The sequence below is a fragment of the Lichenostomus cassidix genome, chromosome 11 (assembly GCF_008360975.1).
Source record: "Lichenostomus cassidix isolate B80296 chromosome 11, HeHo_3.0, whole genome shotgun sequence".
NCBI lineage: Eukaryota > Metazoa > Chordata > Aves > Passeriformes > Meliphagidae > Lichenostomus > Lichenostomus cassidix.
Genome location: NC_139492.1, coordinates 12,441,242 through 12,466,934, shown reverse-complemented (window position 1 = coordinate 12,466,934; position 25,693 = coordinate 12,441,242). Strand labels below are relative to the sequence as shown.

Below are 25,693 nucleotides of genomic sequence, written 5' to 3'. Positions count from 1 at the left end.
GCCCCAGTGCCATCCTCCTGCACAGAAACCCTGATGAACTGAAATTACATTTGCAGGATATTCAGCTCGTGCTTGTAGCTTGCAAGAGCTTTGCCTGGCCCTAGTGAGGAGATCACAGGTCAGTCTCGCTGGACTGTTTTCAAAAGCAGCCTTTAAATCTGTGCACTGAAATGGCTCTCTCACTGAAAAAGCCTGAGAAAGCCTGGCTGAGCAGCCTGGCTGTGCCAGAGCACTGGCTGGGGACTGCAAGTGGGAGGGGTGTAGAAAAGCCCCCAGACAAACAAGTGTAGAGGTTGATCCTGGGCTGTCTTGAAAAAGTGCATTGTATCTTCTTTTCTAGCTTTTAATTTCTGCCCAGACACCTATATTGAACAGCCCTCTCAAGTCATGTGAGGGTGTTAGGATGCTCAAAAACGAAAAGAAAACCCCGCGAAGCTGCCGCCTGCTAGCTAAAGTTTCCCCCGGCTGTTTGACAACACCGCGGCGCCGAGCCGGCTAGCCGCGCCCCTTCCCGGCGGTAGCCAATGCGAGGCGCGCTTGCTGCGGGCGGCGCGGCGGGCGAGTAGCGCGGGGCGTTGTTGCGGGGCCGGGCCGGCGGGGCGGTGCGCGGGGCCGCGGGGAACGGCCCGTGCTCGGTGCTCCGCCCGGTGCGCGCCGCTCCGCCCGCCCGCCCGCCCGCCATGAACTCCCTGGACCAGGCTGAGGGTGAGTGCGGCCGCTCGGAGCGAGCCCGGAGCTGCTTCTTCGGCGCGCCGGGAGCCGCCGGCTCTGCGCCCGGGCTGCCCGAGCGTGCTGCCCCGTCCCTGCGGAGCGGGACGAAGCGGCCGCGGGAGGCCTCGGCTCCCTCTGCACCGCGCTCCCGGCGCTCCTCCTCGGCCCAGACAGGCGAGCTGGGGCGGGGTTCCGGGGCCAGCTCGGCGTCCTGCGCTTGGGGCGGGCTGTGCTGCTGCCCGGGCGGCCCGGAGAGCAGGGCCCGCGAGAGGGCCTGTGCTGAGCTGAGGGGTTGCTGCTGCCCTGCCCTGGCAGGAGGGAGTGCCCGGGCTTCCCCATTGCTGCCGCTGCTCGGCTGTAGCTGCTGGAAATCCTCTTGTGCTGTGCGAGCTACTTCCTAGCTCTCGGGTTTATACGTGAGACGCGTTGCTTTCAGTTCCTGAGTCCCGCTAGGTGTTCTGCTGTGCCGGGGCTCCTCTTGCATTTGAAGAACGCGACCTCAAATAGCCCCTTCTTGTCCGGGGCAGTGATGGTTTGGGTTACAAGTTCTTGGAAGGTACAGCTTACAGAATGCCAAAACCCTGAAAGGAGTTTTTAGTGTCCGAAGATAAGACTGGTAGAGATTTTCAAAGCGCTCCAGTGTTTGGGAATTAGCAGGTGTTTTGTAGCTGACACTAGAAGGAGGCAATGTGAACAGAAACCGATAGTTCGGCGTTGTCAGGGCTTTGTTGCTACGCTTGTGCAAGCTGAGGTGTGCCCTGCTAGTCACAGCTGCCAAAAGGATCAGCCCAGAGAAGGTTTTAGCATGTGCAGAGTTGAAAATAAGTTAAAACTTCAATTTTCTTTTTCTCGAAAAAGATTTTCTTTCATTTTTTGTTTCAGTGATGTTTACATTTTATGTTGTCTTGAGAGCTTTGTTGTCAGTGGTGTGTTTTTGTGCCTTCAGGGTGCTGTTTCTCCAAGAGCAGGTTTTCATGTGGTGCCTTGTGTTCCCCCCTCACTTCAGTGACTAGTTGGAGGGGTTTGTGCTAGTCCGGGAACAGTTAATTAGCTGTAATTGCCGGCAGTGGTTTAACTTCCCCAGAAGGGAAGTGGAGGAAAGGCCATTAACTGCCGTGTTCTTGGCAGTAATTAAGACTGGTTAGCTTTTCTGTGGCTGAAGTCAAGGTACTGTAATCTTCCTCCATAGATTCACCTGCAAACCACTTAGGAATAAATTTACAGTTTAGAAATCTGCTTTCATAGTGATCATAATAATTTATTTCTTCTAATGTTATTCTTTAATTGCTTTATTGTGATTACTAATTTAGCAATAGTTGGAAGTTGCAGTTCAGCATTGATGCTGACAGAGACTTTAGCTGAAAGTTAAGTTGATCCTAATTAACTCTTAACTCCAGGTAGAATTCTCACTTTGACTGGAATGTTGTCAAATATTGCCCTTCTGAACAGAAGTGTAAATCTAACCTGGACCTTAGGTGAAACAGCTCCTTGGAGAGAATTAGGAATATCAACTTGAAATGGATTTAATAGCAGTTTCAGTGGAAAGACCATGGGAGAATGATGGCAATAAGAAGAAAGATCTACTAAAAAAAAATTAGAATATTTGGACTAGTGTTTGCTGTGGGATTTTTTGCATGTGTGTGTGTGTGTGTATAGATATATATCATGACACTCAAAGTGTCTACAAAGCAAAGTCATCAAAGCTACACTGCTACAAATAATCTCTTGAACAGCAGCAAATGGCCAACTTTTTTTTTTAATTGCCATTATAGTTGATAATAGCACTTAATGGTTTCCTGATACACTTCATACTTCAAAATTTGATTTTTTTGGTTATTTTGAGATGCAATTTAAGCTACTATAAATCTGACTCAGTATTTCCAAAGATGTCTGAAATAGTGTGATTTCTCAAGTGTATTGATTTTTCTTTTTTGTGAGTGGAAATGTTTCTCATTTAGATTAACTCCACTACTGTGCTTTTTACCTGAAGTTGAGTGAAGCTACTGTGACTGGGCTTTTATTGCATATAAATGGTCATTGCATTGGTTTTCTCTGCTTGTTTAAGAATTAGATATGCCCAAGGGAAAAGTGAATTCCTTTTGTCTTCTGCTTTAAAATTTGACTAAATAGATGAAGATCTAATTATGCTTGATATACATCCTCCCCAGATCTCAAAGCTTTTGAAAGAAGACTCACTGAATACATTGCATGTTTGCAACCAGCTACAGGACGTTGGAGAAGTAAGTTTGGTGTTCCAAGGAATAAATAGGATTCTGTCTTTCAAGCTTGTTAGATTTACCAGCATGTATCTTTAAGTTTGCACAAAGAAAAAAAATCTCTATTTAAACTTGCATTAAAATATGTGGCATACATTCAAACACTCTGCAACAAGTTAGTACAGGATAATAAACTAATACTTTAGCCAGAGTTAGAAAAATGAGGTTAAGATTGAATTGGCCTAAGGCTGAACTAGTCTGGAAATAGTTGGAACAATATGACAGTTGCTATAGTTACTTAAACGAAATATGACCAGGTGAGATAGTCTGTATAAAATTGAAGGTGAAAAAGTTATAGCAGTGGGCCATAAAGGCAGCTCTGTTATGGCAGGAAAGATTGAAGGAAGGGAAAAGGCAAAAAATACCACAGATGCTGCCAACTTTGGGATCAGTAGTCTGTGGTAGAAACACACAACCTTTTTTTTTTATGTTTAAGACTGCTGAGACTTCTTACTCAAAGAATACAGACATTTTTTAGAACATATAAAACAGCATCTTTTCTCCTGAGAGGTCAATTTTGAATGAAGGATCTAAAAAAAAAAATTACCTAAAAAGCAAAACCAAACACCACCTCAAAGCCCTTGTTTCAGAGACAAGCAGATATCTATATGTAGTTAGCTAAGTTTGCGCACACCTACTTTAGGAATGCATTTGGCTTCCAAAATTGCTATTTACTGTCAGTTATAATTAAAAAAAAATACTGGAAAACTTTAAGTATATTTAAATGAGGTTTGCATTAACTAGTATTGTATTCAGTGGCTCATGTTTTTTTCCAAATTGCTCGTTTTGTAATTCAGATAAAAGAGGGACCTTCTACTTTAGTTGTAATGGGATATTTAAACCAATGTTAACTTTTCTTCCCATTATCCTGAAAAGAAAGTATTTATATAATGAGAGAAGAAGCTCTATGCTTTTGATGGATCTTTTTCCACTTTCTTTTGAAAAGATAACTTTGGTTTCTTCAAAGGATCAGGATGCTTCTACTTGTCCTATCTGGGAAACTTGTACAGAATCTTTAGGGTTTCATGTATTAGAAGTTTCTTTGCATATTTTCATTTATGATTTCCAATTAGAAGCTTTTAATCCCTCAGAAGTGAGAAAAGAAACATGCTTAAGAGTTTCTGCTGAAAAAGAAATGCTTTTAGATATGAGTAAGGTGGTATACTGTTTTTGACTCTCATTCTTTTCTTCATCAGTGATTTTGATAGTGGTGTCAGTCTGCACAGCAACTGGGGCTTGGAACTGGTTAATAGACCCAGAGACACAAAAGGTAAGGTCAGGCTAATGCCAAATGTAGTGTGTTCCATAGCTTGGTGCTGCAGTCAAGTGGTATATTGAAAACTGAAAGGCTAAACATGGGTCTCACATGAAACTGGGAGATGATTTTTAGTAAAGCTCTCAAGCTGTCTGGAATTATGGTATGTGTCCTGGGACAATGCCTGCCAAAATACTGTACTCTGAATGCTTATCTAAAGAACTGTTCACAAGTACTTGGAAATGGCTAGGAGCAGTATTTTATTTTTAGTTAAGTGATCTAGGCAGCAACTTTCTGTGTGTTTTAGAAAGTATGCAGTGGGACTAATCTGATTTCCTTCCTAGGTATCATTTTTCACATCACTTTGGAATCACCCATTTTTCACAATTAGCTGTATTACCCTCATAGGCTTATTCTTTGCTGGAATACATAAAAGAGTGGTGGCACCATCAATGTATCCTTTGATAATGTTTGTCAGGTTAAAAATGTAGTTACTGCAGTTGTTGAAGCCTATGCTAATACTGCTTTTTTTAGTTTTTGCTTACTGTGTGTACAGGTTTTAGCTGCTTTCCTTGACACAATCCACACAGTATAGCAGCCCGATGTCGAACTGTTTTGGCAGAATATAATATGTCCTGTGATGATGTAAGTGTTAGTGCTTCATTGTCTAAACATTGTTTGTAAAAAAATTTTTAAAAAGTAAATAATTCAGAAAAATACACAGTTTGTTTTTCTGAGCAGCACTTATACCTCAGCAAATTCTGTGTGTCTGTAAAACTGGAATGTGGAATACTTAGGATTGTTTTGTGTGCTGTTTTAAACTCTCCCTGTAACACTGAACTTGAAGTGTAATTGTTGGGTTCAGCTTTCAGGCTTTAAACTGTATTTTGTTTTCTGTCTTGCAGACTGGAAAATTAATTTTGAAACCTAGGCCTCATGTTCAATAAGGGCTGTCTTCCTTCATTTTTTTCCACTGCCATGGAAACCAAAAATGACCTTTTTTAAGGTAGTATGACAGCAAAAAATCAAATGGGACTGGTTGTCACTGCCTGGGAGTAAAAGTCTTAACACAGTTGACAGTGAAAGTGTGCAATATTACTTTCTTGAATATTTATCCAAATTTTGTTATCACATTATCAGTGCTTTTGCTACTTCTAATTACCTCTTTTTCAGTATTAGTGTCACTTTTTTACTTCAGCTAGAACGGAACATACAGGTGAAGTATGTTAATCGGCAATGAAGTTGAACTTGAAAATGAAACCTCATTTGTGTTACATATCTTTGTAAGCTATTGTAAATAGCAGATTGATGCCAATGTTCAGGAAAAAAGTAATATCTGGTGTATGGATTTTCTTGTTCTCGTGAAGAATATTGAAAGGAACATTTTCCATTCTCCTGATGTTTTATTAGCACACTTCCTCATTACAGCTGTCCTTGTCTCCTGGTCACTCTTTTTGGAACTGGTTTAAAGACTCGCAGGAGGACTGACTGTGCCAGAGAAAGCTGGTCTTACTGTTTAAGAACTTCGCAAATATATCAAGGATCACATTTGTCAAGTTGTGTATATAGTGCACCAGCCACTTTCCTCGTGGTCATATGTAGTTCCTTGTTTGATCTGGTTCAAAACGCTTATTTTACGATTTTAATTTTTTTTAAATTGTCTTAAATATGCTTGTATCTTCCCAGCTGTAAGGTTGTACTGTATCTAAAGTCCACCTGACCATTCAGAGTGGATTTTTATGCTGTGATTGTCAGAATATGAATCTAGTATTGCAAATGTGTAACTTCAGATTTGGTGAAGAAAATCTAGAGAGTGCCACAATAAAATAACAAAATTTGTTATTCAGAGTGTTAACAACGAGGTGTGGATGATATACGCATAAAGTGTAACTTTTGAATAGCTAAAACTGTCAAGTTTTAAGAGTTTAAGTTGTTCAAGGTGCCTTTTTAAATGTTTTGAACTCTTTAAATTGACTCTAACTGCAAAGCTCTTGCAATTTCAGTAACCCCTACTACAGGGTAGACTGGCTTTTAAAGGCAGCCTATTGATTTAACTTTATCAGTTGAAACTTTAAGAATTGTCTCCTGGATTTTTTTCCAGTAAGTCTTCTGCCCATCCATTATTTTTAACTGCTGTATATTTTGTAGGTAAATGTGTATAAAATAAAATCTTTGTATAAACAGGTGTTATCTTCTTTTGTACTGTGCAAATACAGATCTCCACTGAACACAGAAGAACTTCAGAAAATTAATAGCTGCACTCTGTAACTTTCATACCGGACCAACAATTCCTGTATTTGATGTGGTTGTTATAATCTAGGATACTGACACCAGAGAGGAAACCCTTCCAGGTTTCCATCCTCCAGGTCAATCCCGCCTCTGTAAGTGCCCTTAGAGGAAATCGTTTCTATTGATCATTCTCCTGTTTGAGTTGTCGACCTGGGGAGCCATCCGCAGTAGGCGCGGTGCCCTTCCTCCCTCCCTGGGAGGTGCGGGGTGGTGCCGGTGCCGGGGTGGGGGTGTCCGGCCGTGCGCGGCGCGGCGCGGCGGGGCTGCGGCAGGGCGGGGTGTGCGGAGCGGGGCGGGCGCGGCGCCTGCGCGGGGCCGCACACGTGGGCGCGCCGGCGCCGAGCGCAGCCATGGGCAAGAGCCGAGCGCGGCGGTTCCGCAGGGCACCCCGAGCCCCCGCCGGCCCCGCGGAGCAGCGCGACGGGGAGCGCGGCCCCGAGGAGGAGGCGGCCGCGGAGCTGCTGGAGAAGGTGCGGCCGGGGGCGGGCGGCGGGCGCGGGCGGGCTCGGCTCAGCTCCGCTCCGGAGCGGGGCGGCGGCGGCGGGGGCTGTGGGTCCGCGCGCGGGGGGAGAGGCCTCGGTCGCCCCCGCGGCGGTGCCGGGCGAGGGCCCGGGCGCGGTCCCGCCCCCGGCGGCAAGGAGCCGAGCGGCCGCGCGGAGCCGGTGCCGCCCCTCCCCTGCCGCCGCCGCGTCCCTCCCCAGCGTCACGGCCGCGCGGCTCGGCGGGGCGGGGCGGCACCGGCACTGGCGCCGCCCGCGCTCCCGTGCGCGCCCGCTGCGGCACGGCGGGCCGGCTCCGCGCCCCTCGGCCCTGCGGCGCTGGCTGCCACCTCCTGCGGGGCTTAGGGTCGGGCTCCCGGCCGGAGGCTTCCACAGGTGGCCTGAGCGATGAGTCCAAGAGCCACACGTAAGGAATAACAGATAGGAAATGCTGAAAAAGACTCGGTTTGGCCACTTGTAGGCCATTGCCCCGGTTTAAATATTGCAGATGAAAACTGGGGTAAACCTCCTTCTGCAGGTGTAACTTCAGTATCAGGAGCAAAAACTCCTCTTCCTTTAGGTAATTAAATGGCCTTTGTGCACTTCACCCTACCGAATTCATTGAATAAATCACTGCTTGATTATTCTTCTGGACTAACCTGTTTAGCAGAGAGAGGGGAAGAGAGAGTATAGAAAGGCACAGGTGAGGATGGGCTGAGACCTCCTTTTCAGTGGAGGTAGGATCTGATGTTACCACTCTTCTGCTCTGCTCTTCAGCAGATGTTTATCACTTCTGTTAGGTTTTCAACAAACTCTATGACCTCCCAGGACAGGCACTCCTACTGTTTTAGTTTTTTTATGATTTGCAATTCTTATATCTCACCTAAAACTCTGTTACAGCACAAGTCAACATTGTCTTGGGGCTGTAGAGAGCGCTTTCTTCTTGCTGTTAAGCAGATGCTTTTAATCTAAAGGCTATACATTTTTTGGGTATTTTTTGATTCTTCAGCTTTTCTTTATGGTGGCATGTGTTATGTGTGTTATGCTTCTTTGCTGATATTTTCCTCCCCACTTTTCTTCTTTTTTTATTTCATGGTAATTGAGGTCTCACCAGTGCCAGCTAGTGTCAAATCTGTCTGGACTATGGCTGTCTTTTCAAATATCCAGAATAGCATTTATCTAGTCAAATAGATAACACACATAACCCAGGCAAGTATTTATAAACTTTTATGGAAGTTAAAAGCCCCTGCTTCCATTCAGGAGCAGTAAAAGGGGAGCTACAGTGCTGGCCCTGCAAATCAAAAGACAGAACAATCTTTTCACTCAATAAAACCTTCCAGCTCCCTTTTCCCTGTCCTCAATCTGCCGTGTCTGTGTCTCCCCAGCTGCAGCATCCAAGTGCTGAAGTGAGAGAGTATGCCTGTGCCAGTATTTCCAAGCTGTTGCAGCAGAAGCACGTGATCCCAGCCTTCGTGCAGAGGGATGTGGTGAGGTGTTTGGGGCCACTGCTGATGGATCACAGTCTGGCTGTTCGGGAAACAGCTGCAGGTGCTCTCCGGTAAGGGCTTGTGACTGCACAGGTAGAGTGAGGGGATCCTGGCACGGGGGGAGAACAGTGGGGTTGTGCTGGTGACAGCTGTGAACTTGAGTGCCAGCCTCTATTGCTTTAACTCTGGTCTGAGTAACTATGCCCACATCAGCTGAAGTCTGTGAGAGAGGGGCTTTCCTTGCTCTGTGAGACTTTAATGTCAGGAGCAGGTTTAATGCTGGAAATGTATGGCTTTGTGAGGAAATACAGAGAACTTGAGTGCAGTTTGTATGGCAATTTGTGTCGTGATGTTTTGGTACAGATAAGCTTTCTAGTTACGCTTGATGAAAAAATGAAAATTTTTTTTTTCTGCAACATCAAAGTTATTCTCTTGTGTTACGGAGGTAGAAAACTAAAGCTACTGATTAAGCAAATTGATTTAAAAACAAAAAGTGCCATAATCTTTAGAGAAGAATATCAAATGTATGGGGTATTTGAAACATTCCTGAAAAATATCTCATCCAAAGCATTATTTTTTTGTTTTCTCCAGAAATCTAAGTGCTTGTGGAGGATTTGATGTCTGTGATGACATGGTGACGAATGACATCATGACACCCCTGGTTGCACTTCTGAAAGAGGTGTGTTTATTTTGATTTTAAACCTGATCTAGGCATTGAATTGTCCCATTTACAAAAACAGTTCTATTTTTGTAGCTATTATTAAAATAAAATACTTGAAAGATCTTTTAAAACAATGTTTCAGTAAGTATACTGATACAAAAGTTATTCCAGAGATTTCTAACCACTGTTTTCTGCCTCCTGGCCATACTTGTGTCCATGGTGAAGTTTGCTGCCTAGAATGATTTTGCATGAAAGGTCTGGAGCTTTTGGGTGTGTAATGTCAGTCAAGACAAGTTGATTCTGTCAGTCAGAATCCAGGTCCTTCATTTATGCTGCAACATAATTTTAGTGAGTTTTTTTTGGTGAGCAGTTCTGTCTGAGTGGTTGTTTGGGTTTACAGCTGGGCAATTACTGTAGAATTACCTGTACTGAATTCATATTTGTTTGGTCCAGGTGTTGCAGTGCGGCTTGGAAATTGCATTGAATTGTCTTACCTGCTGTCTTTGTATGAGCAACCTTGAGCAATACCATCATTTTCTGTATGTTTCTTCCCCATTTTAAAGTATGAGCAATAGCATTACTATAACACACAGTAAGGTATTAGCTGAATTAATCTTTGTGATTAGAAAGAACTGTTGACAATTGCATACAGACTATAAGCAAAAAACAGCACTTCAGGTTCTAAAATTGCCTGGGGTTTTTGTTTTTTTTTTTTTTTTTTGAAAGTGCTTCTAAAGACTACTGAATGCAAAGCAAGTACTGTAAGAGACTTTTTACAAGAGAAAAGTTATCAGTGATTCAAGTTTTCATAGAGAAAAGAAGCTAGTCAGGTTTTCTGGTAATAAACCCTTTGTGAAAGGATCTCTCCACTCACTTCTGCTTACACATTAAAGTTTTGCTTTTCTTTGTGGCTTGATTGTTTCCCAACCCTGGTTCTTTTCTTTGGTTCTAGTGCAGCACTGAACTAGATGCTAGCCAGCTCTCTCCAAAGAAATGCAGAGAGATGAACAAAAATTATATTGAAGACATAGCCAATGAGGCTATTAATTTGCTGTGGAATATATGGTAAGTACTGTGTGAACACTGGCATTTTAGCTAAATCAAATTTTTCCTGAAAAGGAGTGCAGTAATTGAGGCAGAAAAGAAATGACTGTCCTGTCATGGGAAGATGCGTTCAATTGCTGATTCTGATTGTGTTGCTCCTATGTGTACCTTGCTTTAATAATGGTGAGCCCTCATCTCATCTGAAATAAAAGTTTGTCTTGTATTGTGGATTACTTTAAGTGAATGATTCTAAAAGTACACAAAGTTGGTCGTTAGTTTTAGAAGAGTACCAATTTTTCTGTCTACTTGTTCTTCATCCTGAGTTCTGATCCTGTTTTCTAAATGTGTTCTGTCATAGTCTGTTGTGCAGTTTGGGCTGTGGCATCTTGCATATATTTCCTGTTGATCCATATCATGATCCAAGAAATGGAGAAAATTAAATTCTGGTCAGTGGACTCCAGTGCTCTAGGAATATGAGGAGTTTTTATACTACTTCCTCCCTCTGCAGGTCATCCCAAAAATTAACTGTTTGAGCCAACTATCCCTTAGTTACTGAGACACTGATAAAAATCTATTTATATAAGAAATAATGTAAATTGTTGTGTTAGCAGTTTATATTGGAAACAGCAGGTGAAGAGAAATGGCAACACTATTAATACAGAAATGACTATAAACATTGAAGTGCTACAAATCTGTTCCAAAAGATCTCCTTGAACTTTGTATTGTTTGTCATTTTTTCACATTATACACTTTGCATACAGGATTTTGTTTAGTGCTGTACAGTGCATCAGTGGAACTGCCTCTATGTCTGCCTGTGTGAAATGACTGCTGGCATAGGGCCTTATTTCTAAACTGGGATAGAAATTTGAGGGATTGGAATCTAGATAAACTGCTTGCTCAGCACCTTGCACAGAATACATGACCCTTTGTAACTCTGACTCAACAATGTTGTGTGTTCTTTTTTTTTGGCTTTTTAATCAGTGCTTGAGAACAGGAAGTATGATCATTAAGTGTGATGTAAGTCACTTCTGTATTTTGAACTTTGTGGCAATGAATGTGGACTGCTCATTTTGTTGCTAAGTTTGGTACTGGTAAAATTGGGACTAGCATTGATGCTGATGCATAATATTTTCAAAAATAAATTTTTGAAGACCCTTGTAGCCAGTTAGCTCCTGTGCTTTTTTAGCTTAAATTAGTCTTGTATCAATGTATCAGTTTAAAAGAGAGAGTAGCTGTGAGAACTTGAAGAAACACAAGTCCCGTTGTTAGATAATGAAAGTAAATGCATTTCTGAATGGTCAGAGCAGTCATTTTGAGGAGTGAGTGAATCCTGTCATGAGAGACAGCCTGTTGTGCTGGCAGTGGGTTTGTGGGTGAAGTCTCCTGTGGCTGCAGGAAGCCCTGGCCTGGCTTGCAGCCCACCGCTCTGAGCTGTCTTTCACACTCCAGCAGGAGACTCTAGGTAGGCTCCCAAATAAACTCCTGAACACTGTGTGTGAGGAAGCTGCTGCCACAAGGCAGCTTTCCTCAAAAGTGTCCAGGATTTTGCAGCTTCTCTTTCAGCATCTTGTATAGAGTTGATCATAACCTTAATAATGAAGGATAGCTCTTTGACAAATGCATAGTTCTTAAGTAGTTTTTTAAAACATGACTAATAACAAGTATGGGGTGCTTAAAATGTTGCTACAGTTTTTTGGGTTTTTTTGTCCTGGAAAAGTGTTTGACTGATCTTTTTCATACATTAGTGAATGCAACAATACTGCCCTATACATATTCAATAAAGAAGGATGTCTGGAGCCTGTGTTGCATTACATGAAGAAATTTGCCACAAATGTAGATCTGGCTATTTCAGTAGGTAAGTGGTAAAAAGAAAAGGATTTAAAGAGACTTTTTTTTTTTAACTATATGAATGTAACACTGATACTACATTCATTGGAAAATGGACCTGCTTTAGCATTGCTTAACTTTGCACTGAGTATAAGAAGACTTTGAATTCATTTTTGAACAGCACAGAATAAAGAAGTTGACATCTGTTGTGCTTGTTTTCAGTCCAAAGGAGAATGGCTTATTGGTGGCTACATGGGAAAAAAAACTGTGGGAAGAGGGCTTTAAAGGGAGGCTGTGTTTTTCATTTTGTGTTCATGTTTTAATAATGGAGGGTTTCACTTGTTGAGCAGAAGAACTAGTCCATCTAAAAACCCCCCAAAAAGTTTGATTACTTTCAATGTGGTTTTATCGGTTGTATTGTTATTGTAGTTTTGTAATGGTCATAACAGGTGTGTGTGCTCCTAGCATTTTTTATGTTGTCCCTAGCCAGTATACAATGGAGAAATTTAATTTTGAGTAGCTGAAATTAATACAACCAGTTCCATGTCTGATGTGGTATTGTCCTCACCTGTTTTATGTGCAGTTTTGCCACAAAGTGTTTTTTAATCTAAAACACAGCTTGTGAAGGACAGTGTCAGACCATTACAACATGATGCTGCATGATTTTTTTTTTCCTATGTCAGCATTTCATTACTCCAGCTTTCAGGAAGACAATGCTTTCTCATTAGCAGAAAGCAAGCTACTACTAGGTTTGTTAATTATGTTTGCTCTTGTTGTTTGCTGCAGCAAACTGCTTGCAGGCAGTGACAGAAGATAATCCAGATCTTCTTTCCTCATTTAATGCTTCTGCACAACAAATACTGGAGACAGTGATGTTGTGTCCAGAGAGCACCATGAAGCACATCCTTCTGAGAACACTGATAGCAGGTACAGTGCTTGAGGGGTGCATGGCTTTGAGATGGGGAGCACGGCAGGTAAAGGAGCCTGGGAACGACAGAAAGCTTACTCTGCTCTGCTATAGTCTGGGCATCTGATTGTCAAAGCCTGTACAGATGGTTTGTGAAATTTTATCTGCATTTTGGAACTACAAGTAGATATTTGCAACTAGTTTCAAAACTGTCTTAAATGCTTGATTCTGACTTCAGTCCCTGCTCAGTGTGATAGCCCACTTGAACTGTTCATTTGGTTTTCAACAATGAAATAAATCAATCATAAATGGTACAGGAGTTGTTTTGATCTTAATGAGTGTATATTTTTTAACCTCAGATTCTTCACCTTGAATTCTTCTTGTTACTTCAAATGCTTAACCATGGTGATTTTTGATACTGGGGTGTAATAAATTAATTTTGAGAGTCCTTAGAAAATGATTCCCACATGTGTTACCTCACATTGTTGTCTCAGGTACTGGGTGACACCAAGGTTGCTCTACATAAATATTCTGTAAATATTTACATGCTGAAATTTAGTTGAGCTTAAGATGTGGGCATAACAATTATTACAGATGAATAAATGAAATGTTACATGAAAAAAAATACAAATCTGTAGAGAAAACACTTGGACGTTTATACTGAATGTAAGCACTGAGTATTTGAAGTAGTGGAGGCTGTGTACTTAAAAAATGGCTATTACGGAGCTGGGAATTGATCACTTTAATAATTCATATATTTTTGTTACCTCCTATTTAGGCACTATTTGGAATATAAAGGATACCATTCCACCAGGCAGCCTGGGAAGCACGGTTAATGCAATCCTGAAGATATTTTCAGAATCGCTGGCAATAGATGCTGGTGAAACAATAATTCATATGAATGGAGCTGAAAAAAACAGGTTAAAACTTGCTGTGGAAGCAGAAACAGAGGAAAACATGAGTGATATTACAGAAAACTGTGTTTTGAGTGAAGATGATAACATGGAAGAAATACCAAAAGGAAAACTCAGAAGAGAAAATGACATTTCAGATTTACTTCCAGTAAGTGTGGCTGACTGGCTTTTGGGCAGCTTTAGTGCAAGTGGCATTCCTTGAGAATAAAATTTGCTCTGGAAAATCCAACAAAAAGATGGTAGATAACACGGCTTGGGTTTTTGTTTTGGGTGTTTTTTCAAGTTTGGGTGTAGACTGAGAAGAGGAAGATGGCTGGACTGTATTTTTAACTGACAGCTTGGGTACTTTAAATGGCACTTGAATGCTTTTTTCCAAAATCAAATTTGGTCCATGTTTTTAATTTTTTAGTCTGATAAGTGGGAACTGAAAGAAGTGACAGCTTTACTGACGGCTCAGCAGACTGCTCTGGAAATCATTGTTAATATGTGCTGCAGTGAAGGTTTGTAGGAATCTCTTTCATTGCAAGTGTTGTGGTGTGTTTTGTTTCTGAATAGGTCACGTTTAGTTTGCTGTTTGGTCATTTGGGCTTTTAAGGGCAAATGCCCATGGGCAAATTGTCCCTGATATCAGAGTAGATTGTAATTTCTATTTCTAATTTAAGTGTTTTTTCTTCATTTAGGCAACTTATGTTGCTTAATTTATTTTTTTTTTTTGCATGATACTACATGTTGTCAACATTTAAGAACAAACAAAAAAGCACTCATGCCAAAAAGATTTTCTAAAGTGTTACAGCAATATTTTTGTCCAGTTAGAGTGTGGTCTGAGTGTTCTTCTGATATAAGGCATGTGTAAATCTTATTTCAGGGTGGGGCCATCAATTTTTTTAAAGCAGACAAATGTTGTAGCTTTGATTTAGTTTTGATACTACAAATGTTGCAAAGCTATGAGTAGAGACAGCTTTTGTCTGCAACTCTGGCAACATTGTAGATCTAGGCTGTCAGAGTTCTACCTTTATGATCTTTTGCGGAGGAGGAGAGAGGCTGTTATTTGGAGAGGAGTAGGAAATAGATATTCTGTATCTTTTATGAACTCTGAAACTCACTTTTGATAGCTTTTCTTCTATTCTTCCGGAAAACAAATGACAGATTATCAAATTCTATTTTAAAAAGCCAGCAAACAAACAATACTAAGCCCCTAAACCTTCCAAAACCTGAAAACTGATTGCTATTACAGTTTTAGCCTGTTACTGGAGTAGAAAGTAACTGAGTAAAACTTTCAGGTTCTAATAAAAACCACAGTAATACCCAGTTATTCCCAATGGTGACTTTTTTTCTCTTGCAGCACAAGGAAATTCTGCACCTAGTGTATGAAGCTCCTTTCTCTGCATTTCTCATCTAATGAGCTGTAATTCATAAGCTTTCCCTTTTAATTGGAAAATCTCTTGTGGATAAGCTGCATATTCTGCCATTCACTCAGTGTAATGTAAGATTGATTGTGTTGTATTTCGCTACAGTACTTTACCCATTCATGGGCAGACAGAAACAGTCTCTAGAAATTAAGAGGAATCCAGAGGCAGCTGTTCATTTAATTTTCAAATTATTTGAGGACTAAAATAGCTTTAGCCATTATGCTGAATTCTTACAAACACTCAGTTTGCAACAGAACTGAGAGAAGTAACCAGGCTGGCAAGAGATGTGTTTTACTGAGCACTGGCCAGTGGCTGGGAGAGGCAGAGTGCTCCCCTTTGGTGGCACCTGGGCAAGAAGCCAAGGAACTCCAGCACTGCTGTCCAGTCTGTAGTTCTTGGGTTACCACTGCTGGGTAAGATGGGATTGCTGCTGGAAATGCCTCTGTGTTTCCCAGAACATCACAAGAAATCTGCTCATAGTTGTGGCCAATGTTCTAGATCCCAGTTCCTGCTCTGCCCTGGTCACTCGCTGTCAACGTGTGGCAACTGCTGTCTGTTACTGCTGAGTTGCATTGTCAGCTCATATTGTTATCAATTACTTTTCAAGGGATATTTTTTGCTGTCTTTGTTTCCTAAAAATGCAAAAGGAATTTTTTAGAAGAGGCAAGAGACTGAAAGGGGGATGTCTGCTTTGTTTTCATGTTTCTTGCTGCCATGGTTTGGTAAAGCATGAAAGACAACCATTTTCTCATGCGAAGGCTATTAACACCAGCACGTTGTGGCTGTAGAATTAATTGGATATTACCATAAGTAACAGGAGATGCCTGTGTGGTCAAGTTGCCACAGCTTGATGAGTTACTTTGCATTGGATAAACCATAGCCATCACCTTCAAATAAATTCTTAAACTTGCACAGTACAGATTAAATGCATTCATTTGGATCTTTCTTGCTGAATTTTTAGTGAATATATGTTTTGCCACAGAAGTGCATATCTGTTTCTGTACTGACTGCAGGACCTGCATCTCATGAGAATCTGTATTGTCAGACAAAATTACTTGGGGGTGAATATGGTATTTTTTTGTCACAGTACTTAAATATCCTGACCTACGTACACAGAGCTTTCATCTCTTAGAGAGAAGGATCAGTCCAATCTGTAGACTTAGGACTTGGGTAAACATTGGTTAAAATGTAAACAGATTTAAAGAAAATTCAGATAAATAAGTGTGAACTCTGTGGATGTAGATAATATGGGTTTAAATATAAATGATGATGATACTGGTTTGTGCTTATCAGCCCAAGTCCCCCTTTAGCTGTGGACAGGACAGATTATTCACTTTACTGTTGGTAATAAGTCTTCAGCTTCTCTCACCGTATCTGCCCATAGAGATCTGCTAGTAGAATAAGTCATGTAAATATAATGTAGTTAAGGTTTAAGATTATAAACCTTAGTTTAATTGATGTGAAATATGTTGCCTGAAATGAATATCAGAGATTATTTAGCTTGCTTTGGCTTGCTCTGCTGTCGTCATTTCCTGATCTTGCTGTGGAGACAGTAGCATCTTCATCCAGCCCAGTTACTGCCAGGCAGAGGACATCTGTGTGTAGCTTCAGTATTGCCAGAGGAAACAACTGTCTTAAACTGCCTGCAGTTAGTACACAAGTTAAGTTAAACTGGTGTATTTGCATGCTTGAATCAACCTCAAAAAGCGAAATGGTGCAATCCAAGTTAAAGTCTTTGTAAATCTTTATGAAATGTTTCTTCTATACCTTTTTTGATATTTTTAAACAACACATTGTTAGTATCAGAAATTAACATGCCCATGTATGAAGAACTTCTCTCATAAGAATATTTGTTGCCTCACTTCAGTGAGTGTAATATATTTTTTAATAAAATATTTAGAACTGTGGTTTAATGGCACTTGGTTTGTGAGCAGTTCATTAGAGCCCAAGAGCTTAAAGATTCCTAAACCAAGAAGTGGAGGAGCCAACTTCCATTGGGAAGTAGGATACCTGCTGCATGGGCTGTCACATTGACAAGTCTGTCTCGTGTTCTCAGATCCCTCTGATGACGAGTGGGAAGAACTCTCCAGCAGTGATGAGAGTGACTTGTTCATGGAAGACTCATACAACGAGGGGAGTGGGCTGCTGCTGTCACCCCTGTGCCTCTCTGATGAGGTTAACTCAGCCTTTCTGAACAACCTCATTCCAAAGAAGGTACTGTCTTCCATTTTGTTCCCAACACATGGTACAGTCTTTCCCTTGTTCCTGCTTTGTGTCCCAGGTTAGGCAGAAAAGTCCTCCCAATCCACCTGGAGGAGTATTTTTTAAAATGAGTTTAGCCTCGCTTTTTTGGCCTAGAGATGATGCATCATTCCACAACCTGAACAATCTGGTAGGGGTTTTTTTAATTTTTTTTTTCCAAAATACAAAGGTTGTTATTCTGTGATTTGGACATGAAAAAGATTACCTGAAAAAAGAAAGAAAACTTGGGTGAAGCATGACAGCCAGATTTCTGTGTTAGCTAAATGACATGGGAGTAAAATTTAGGAATGGCAACAGTCAGCATTGAAAAAGTGCAAGTTCCTCTCCCCCTGTTTTATACCAAATGTCTGAAATACAGTATTTGGTGCTGCTACGGAATCAGATAGTTTTGTTTCAGAGTTGTTTTGCTCATTTTATTTGGGGTTGTAAAGGTGAAGTTTGTTTTTTGAGTCCGTTACTGTGCTAGTTCAGCAGTATTGTAGATTTCTGAGCTAAGACATCAAGGTGCGAGATGAAAACTTTGAAGGCTTTTTGTATTTAATAGCAAGAATTTCATGGCAAGGCTTTCCAGACTTGCAGCTATCTGAAAATTCTGCAGCAGAATCTGTAAGAAGAAAGAGCTAAATGAGAAAGAATAGCTGAGACCTAGAAAATCACCTTGTTGTTCAGTACAGCTGAACTCTTAAAATATGCTTTGCTAAACCTAATGTATAATTGCACCATTGGAGTGATTGAGGAAGATTCTGGCATTTTTAGCATGTGAGATATTTACTACCTGGATAACTTTGAAAAACATGGTTTGAACTATCTGTTTGACATTAAGCTAAAATTCAGTCTTCCCCCCGAACACACTATAACTACAACAAAAAAAAGTCTTTGTTGCTAAACCTTTCTTTTTCCCCTCCTCAGATTCTTGAAAAAACTGCTTTTCCGAACAGTGTTGCCCTAGACATCTGTATGCACAATCCGTCTTGGAAACCATTAATTAAAAAGTAGGCATTTCATTATCTCTTACTATTTTGCATGTATATTCAATTGTTTTAGAACTCTTAGAAGGATTGTCCATCTTTGGGCTACTTTTAAGATCTGGAATGGAAGATGTTACATACAATTTTGAATAAAGAAATACAAATGTTTTTGTGAGCTTCACACTGGATCACAGCCTTGTTAAATTCAAGATTCTTCTTTATATTTCAACAAGTGTTTTCAAAAATACCTGCTCAGTGTGGGTTTTTTTTTTGTTGTTTCAGACTCAATGCAGTACAGTGTAGAGCTTTAACATGTCTTCAGAGCATTTTGTTGGTGTCAGATGTGGATTGTCTTGGGGGAGCTTCAGCACTTCAGTCCCTTGCAGAGCATCTCTCACAGCTGATCTTTTCTAAAACAGGTAAGATGTTTAGTAAAGGGGACTTGCTGACCGCCTTTGCTGATCATCTAGATATGTTAGCCATGTATATTGTTAAGTTCTAATGCTGTTTATTACTAATTTTATCCCTTTGGGCTTTTAAAGTAAGGATCCTGAATGTTGGCAATGTGCTGACATAACAGTGTATCCTGTTAAGAGCTGTTTATTGAAACTGCATCTTGAGCAAGTGTGCTCGTAATACAAGAATCTGCTTCACATTTGGGTCTACGCAGAAAGTTGCTTAGATGATAAATACTGTCTTGTTGGGAGATCAGAACTGTTTGCTTGATCATATTTGTGGTAATAGCAGTTTTTCGTCAATCAGACAAGCTATGAAGAAGATGGAAAATTTTCTTTTTAAATGCGCCAAGTAACCTAAAAAGATGTGAAAACAAAAGATGTCTAGCACAGTTTTTCACATATTTTTTTTCTAGTAATCTTACTAAATTATGGCAAAGACAGTTGTTGAAAAAATCTCAAGAATGTCCATGCTTATTGCAGTAGGAAAGAGAGCAGCCACCTTGTACCCAGGACATGCTTTATGCTTATGATGGCTTAGCTTTATTGGAAATACATTTGTAGTAAGAAAGTGTGCAAAGTTTTTTTTGACTAAATGTTAAAGCTGCTCAGCGTCCTCTTCTGGTCATGGTTTGTTTTCAATAGAGAATGTAATAAATTTAATTTTTCTAAAAATACTTTTTTAGAATGTATTTTATATATATTTGTAAGATATATATTAGATCTGTATTTAGACATTGGAATGGGCTGCCAGGGAGGCTGTGGAGTCACCATCCCTTTAGGCGTTTAAGGAAAGACTGGATGTGGCACTCAGTGCCAGGGTCTGGTTGACACTGTGATCAGTCACAGGCTGGACTCGATCTCAGAGCTCTTTCCCAACCTCATTGATTCTGTGGTACATCCTGGTAAACACTGGAATGTTCCCACTGTAGTTCCTCCAAGGTGCATTATTTCATAGACATACTGGGAAGGTCTTCCCATACATCTGCTAGTGCAGTGTTACTGGATTATTTAAACAGCAGCTAGCATTTCCAGTTACTTTCTGTGATCTTATACATGAGAGCAACATAATTTCCATAGTCCTGTTGGATCATTTATGCTATGATTTCTCTGTTACTGACACAAGAGAAGCTGAACCAAGATTGGGTTAAAAAAAAAAGGCAAGAAAACCCCACCTGGTTCCAAACTGATGATGTGGGTCCCTGACAGGCTGTTTCATTCAGACTATTCTGATAATGTTTTTGTTTTAAGGTCAGTGGTGATGGGTTTTCAAAAAATAAGAGATATTCTTAGAGTCTGGAAAAGCTGCCAATTCTCAAAACTGTCAGAAAACGTTTTCCCTAAGACAGTTCTGTTGAAGTCTGGCATATGTGTGGCTTTGTCATTTCTCGTCTCTTAGAAGCTCAAGAAGCTCAGCTTCCTTCCCTTCCTTCAAGTGTCTCCATTTGCATCCACAGATGCAGCTTAGGCAGTTCTCTGCTGTGGTGTATAAAATGATGCTGCATTAGTGCTTGAAAATGCATCTGCCTGCAAAACACTTTTTTCTCAATGTCTTTAAAGACATGTGATCTGTCTATGGGAACACTGTTACTGAGAGTGCAGTGTGTGGAAAACTAAAATGCAGAAATGAAAATACCTATGAAAACATATGTAAGGAAGTTCACACAAAATATGTCTTATGCTTAAAGAGAGGACTTCCAAGATTTTGGGTCTACACGTTAAGCTTTATAATAGTCAGAAATGTCTCAGATTGAGCTGGAGAAGTTGCTAGCTGAAGACAGCGAAGGATGCTAAAATTAATTTAATGACACAGGCCCATTTTTTAATGTTTAAATGTTGTGTAATGAAAACTGCCTGATAAAGCTGATAACATACCAACATGTGGTTAGCAGGAATTCTGTGGTTTACAGGATAAAAAAGAGGCATAAAGATCTGATTGTTTACATGAGAAAGGAGGAGATGCACATAAATCAAGAGGTTCTGCATCTGGAGTGGTCCAGAAAATAAACATATTATAGGAACATAAAAAGCCTCAAGAAATGCAGAAAACAGATTGAAGGTGATGGCTGCTATCGATGAGTTTGTAGTTAAACAAGAATAATGCAGTGTTTGAGTCATACATTCCTGAAATGTTATTAAACCACCGGAAAACATGCTCTTTATATGAATTGGAAAGAGTCCAATGTTCTGGGTGTCTGAAAAGCTTGCTTAAGAAGGCGGAAGAAAGGAGGTAAAGCATGCAGTCAGCTTCTGTAGTTTTCTCAGTTCCTGTATTATGGCCTCCATGTGATACCAGTTTTCAGCTGCGGTTCTGGTGACAGGGGCTCATTCTGTCCTTAGGTCACACCAGTGTCACAACCAGCGTTGTGCCTGAAAATGATGACCAGCTGTGTTCTAACCTCCAGATGCAGTTAATACTGAATTTGAAAAAATCACTTTAGTTACAACAGTCTCCAACAGTTACAGTTACAGAGACCAGTCTCTGAAAATCTAGCTTTTCCTGTTGTGGTAGTACCTGGAGGAACAATTAAGGGATTAACAAATTTGTATTTCTCTGCTTCCTCTGTCCCTCATCTTACTGTTTAACTTTTGGCTCTGGGTTCTATTCTTTGACAGAACTCCCTACAGACATAGAATTCCTGGAAGCTGTAACCAGTGCTTTGAGGGCTCTCCTACAAACAATGGCATCAAAGAACATCTCCCAGGTAAGAGCTTTCAAACTCAGATGCTCTGGTAGGTTCAAATTCCTGTGAGATTGGGCTGGAAAGTTTTTAAAACAAAACAATATAAATTTAGTTCAGAACTTCAGCAGTTGTGAACACTGGAAGAACGGATTTAATAGCACGAACTATGTTTTTCATGGACCTTACAGTAATATTTTTTTATTTATCTCCCCCTCAACATGTAAACAGATGAAAGGTATTTCAAAACCAGAATAGCAATAAGCCACAGATATCTTTAAGAGATATTTATAATGACAAATATTTTGTAAATTGACACCTAGAAATGTGGAATATTTATTTCCTGATGACACCTAGTTGCTGGTGATCCTTCTTGAATCTTGGTTGCACATGAATTAGTGAGCTGTATACAGGAATGAAGCATAATAGTTTGTTATACAAGACAATACTGGATAGTCTGCGAGTACTTTGTGTCCTTAAACTGAAAACTGAGCTTCTATACTGTAAGTTGTAATGAGTTGGAAGCAGCTGTTGAGCTAGGTAAATTTGTGAAGATCTCAGAACTTTTCCTTCAACTTCACGTCAGCCGTGATTATCTTCTGGAAGAAACACCTTAAGCTGAAAGGGAGAGCTTACCTGCTTTCTTGGTAATTGCATTTTCAGAATTCATATAGTTTTCATAGTCTAAGACTCTGTTTCTTGGTTAAGAATTTGCTTGTGTTCTGTAAAAGCACAGTGTCTAAATGTCATATTTGAAAATTCCCATGAAAATGTAAATCTTCTTCTTCCTTCCTTCTCTCCTTTGCCCTTGCTGACCAGTGTATGACTCCTGAACAGCTATTGGCTTTGTGTGAGGCTGGTATTCAAAGCAGCAATGCCAGTGTTAGAGTGAATGTGGCGAGCATCCTTGGCATTTCTGGCAGTGTCCTGGCAAAAGGACAAGATACAGCTGAAACACTGAAGGTAAAAAAGCAAACTGCATTGCAAGCTTAAAAGAGTTTTGATATTTCTTTCCATTTTCTTTAGCAGTACTGGAAAAATCAATTCTTCCTTCTTATTTCAGATGATTGGAAAATTTCTTCTTGAGGTTGCTGTGAAGGAATCTTCTCTTGTGGTAGCAGGGGAAGCCTTGGATGCACTTTTTGATGTATTTGCAGATGGTGAAGAAGCAGAAAAGGCTGCATTACAGATCAAGTTGCTTCCAGCGCTGAAGGAGTTTCAGCCAGTGTTCAGAATGAGGGTAGGCATCAAGGGCAGCCAGCTCAGGGTCTCAGCACACAATGTGGGTTAAAGCTTTGAGTTTTGGGTTACTAGAAGAGATAATTAATTTATAAGGTGACAGAAAAAAAAAAGTTTGATTTTCTGATAGTCCACTTTAGAGGAAAGCAAATACATTTTACCTTAAAGTTCATGGAAGTGTCAAGGTAACAGTGCATCACCTGCATTGCAACATCTGCATTACACCATCAGTATTGCTGATGTCCAAATCACTGTATTGTTCTGAAACAGTTGTAAAAAAAATCCTGCAGATATCTCTGGAGATGGGAGAGAAGTCCTTTTTGAAGTTACATTGACATCTTCAGTTTTTATCTTGTAGCTGCAGCTGGATTGTTTTGTTCTGCTCTTGGTTAATTTAAACAGTTCATGTATCCTGTATTTTCAAGTAACAAGACTGGCATTCTAAACTGTAATTTTAGGTACATCCTTGTCTTAAATAGAGAATGACCTTCCACATGTTGTTTCTTTGGTCAGATGAAGCCTGAGGAGTGACTTTCATAGTCTGAAAGCTAAGCACTGTACACACAAAGTACACACCTGATGGTGCAAACCAAGTTGTTTGGTTAAATGTGCAAGGTTTCCATATAAAGAGCCACAGAAGACAAGTGTATGTGTCAGATTTTTGAATGAAGTAATGTGCCCACAGCCTGGTTTTAGGCAGCAATGTATTACAGTAAATTGACTTGCAGAAATAATTGCTAAGCTGCACATGTGAGCACCTTGGAGTTCTCACAAGCCATGGGTAGCATATCTTGATAGAAGACCTATATACAGAATTACAACAAACTTGAGGTGATGTAATAGGAGAAACTTCTCCATTAGTAAACCATGTATATTTTTGGTTTTACAGATGCGAAAAGAAGGCAAAGGACAATATAGTACAGATCAACTGTGTGTTCTTGACAATGTGAAGATGAATTTGAGAAGATTCATTGCATATCAGGAGACACTAGGGAAAACCCCAACTTGAAACATCGAGGAACTTTTAAGGTTTTCCTTATTGAGTAATGTTTTCAAAAAATATAACTGTTTTGAACTTCCAAACTTGACTGAGGAGAGCAGTTTTGCTTTGATGTTAATGCTACATTTTATAACATTCAGTATTTTTATACTTTTGGGTTGATGCAATATGAAAGATGTATCAGCATAAAAACCTCCGTAGCATACCCTGAGATTGTTGGAGTGATAAGAAGGTGCTCTTTAGGTCCTGAGGTCTGTACATAGCACCACTGTCATTGCCTAGAAATCTTCATGTACCCTGGCAGAAAACTACATGGGTGAAAAAGTAATTTAGAAAACATTCTTGGTCATGTGACAGATTGGAAAAAAAAAAAAGAAAGTAAACGCTCAAGATGTATTTCAGGGGAATTGAGCAGTGGGAGAATGTTCATATTTGCTATTTGTTCTTACCTGTTCCTAGAATTGCACAGGCGCTTATGGCAGACTTCCCAAAGAAGTGCATGACAAATGTGTAGATTCCTGTCAGCACTTGCATCTGTTATTTCATGAGGAAAAAATTGTTTCAGATTCATTTATGATAAATTTCGTATGATAGCTTTTTGCTGTGGAAATCAGTGTAAGCAGATCCTACACTTAGACACAGCTCTCTGTCTTTATTCAGACTGGGATTTCTGAAAATTGTCTCATGTTTTACAGTCTTCCTTGTAATTCTACATCAGAACAAGTTCGAATTCAGGGAAGTAGTAATCCTAATAGGAAGTATTTTTTATACTGAGGTATTTTCTGAAGTAAAATTATATTTGCTTAAAATACCTTTTGCAGATATTTGTGATGGAGATTTTTAAGCTGTAAAATACAGAAACTATTTTTAAAAAATATCACTGATTCATGCAAATTGTATATGAACTTCCATATATCAAAAGCTTTGGTTTTGTTTCTGTGAATGAGATCCTCTCACACACATTTTTCAAGGAAAAACCCCACAACCAAGCACAAATGCATTTTGTTATGCTGGTGTTTGAAATGGGAGTTTTTTTCTCCCCTCTCTCAATGTGCTGCCTTAGCTCAGTTTTTGGCAAAACTTTTCCCATGTTAAAAGCATGGAACTTAAAAATATCAAATTCACTTGGTTTGTTAGATTTCAGTCTCTAAGACTGGAACGCAGACTTGAGAACTGGAAAGCAGACTTGACTGGTAACTTGCGAATGACTGACTTTCTGAAATCCTGACGTAGTATTTTGTCAAATGCAAGAGAAAGCAAAAGATGAATTTAAGCAGCTGTAATGCCTGGAAGTCCTGTTATTGCTGTTACTTCACAGGAGTCAGATGAAATGGGTGATGTGATGTGATGCCTGCCATTCAAATGAGTTAGAGGGTGGGACTGGGAGGGCTCGAGGGCCATTGAGGCTGGCCTAGAGAGAACCAGGAGAAGTCAAGAGCATGGTGTGGTTGAAAGGTTATCCGGGGATTTGGCAGGGCAGGCAGTGAAGAGGTCTGGAGTGTAACAGCTGAGGAAGGGTGGATTATGGCATAATACCCTAGTGTGGATTTTAATCCTAGTGTAGGTTATACTTGCTGTACACTGAGGATAGTATACTATTAGCCTGATGAAAGGTATTCGTATTTGTTTGGAGCACTTAAAGGACTTCCATGTGAAAAGTTCTGCTCTCATTTTCTGGGTGCTACATTGAATTGCAGGATGATCTAGGTTGGGAAGGATCTCTGGAGGTCTCTTAGTCTGGTCCTCTGATTAAAGCAGGGCTTACTTGGGAGACAACTTGTGCTAGGCCTTGAACATCTCCTAAAATGGAAGTTCTGCAACTCTGGACA

General features: G+C 40.3%; 2 protein-coding genes across 7 annotated transcripts; both read left to right on the top strand.

Annotated features, from left to right (window-relative positions):
* Positions 1 to 558: 558 nt before the first annotated feature.
* Positions 559 to 6,587, top strand: CNEP1R1 (CTD nuclear envelope phosphatase 1 regulatory subunit 1). 4 transcript variants are annotated; one of them, XR_014854550.1, is made up of 7 exons: positions 569 to 885; positions 2,880 to 2,951; positions 4,184 to 4,257; positions 4,587 to 4,696; positions 4,833 to 4,887; positions 5,148 to 5,248; positions 6,459 to 6,587. XR_014854550.1 is itself a non-coding variant. In XM_085071891.1 (6 exons), the coding sequence occupies exons 1-6, from the start codon at positions 681 to 683 to the stop codon at positions 5,187 to 5,189; spliced, it is 378 nt and encodes a 125-aa protein (XP_084928017.1). In that variant the 5' UTR covers positions 559 to 680; the 3' UTR covers positions 5,190 to 6,423. The 4 variants fall into 4 exon arrangements, 2 of the variants coding, with proteins under 2 accessions (XP_084928017.1, XP_084928016.1); XR_014854549.1 differs by lacking the exon at positions 6,459 to 6,587 and adding an exon at positions 5,671 to 6,423; XM_085071891.1 differs by lacking the exon at positions 6,459 to 6,587 and having other exon boundaries at positions 559 to 705; positions 5,148 to 6,423.
* Positions 6,488 to 23,947, top strand: HEATR3 (HEAT repeat containing 3). 3 transcript variants are annotated; one of them, XM_085071889.1, is made up of 16 exons: positions 6,843 to 7,001; positions 8,396 to 8,568; positions 9,089 to 9,176; positions 9,612 to 9,697; positions 10,116 to 10,223; positions 11,948 to 12,057; positions 12,816 to 12,956; positions 13,715 to 13,998; positions 14,260 to 14,350; positions 17,316 to 17,473; positions 18,431 to 18,513; positions 18,772 to 18,908; positions 21,561 to 21,649; positions 22,445 to 22,588; positions 22,689 to 22,865; positions 23,754 to 23,947. In XM_085071889.1, exons 1-16 carry the CDS (start codon positions 6,882 to 6,884, stop codon positions 23,871 to 23,873), a joined length of 2,109 nt encoding a protein of 702 aa, XP_084928015.1. In that variant the 5' UTR covers positions 6,843 to 6,881; the 3' UTR covers positions 23,874 to 23,947. The 3 variants fall into 3 exon arrangements, with proteins under 3 accessions (XP_084928014.1, XP_084928015.1, XP_084928013.1); XM_085071888.1 differs by lacking the exons at positions 6,843 to 7,001; positions 9,612 to 9,697 and adding an exon at positions 6,488 to 6,623 and having other exon boundaries at positions 10,111 to 10,223; XM_085071887.1 differs by lacking the exon at positions 9,612 to 9,697 and having other exon boundaries at positions 6,844 to 7,001; positions 10,111 to 10,223.
* The last annotated feature ends 1,746 nt before the right edge of the window (positions 23,948 to 25,693 follow it).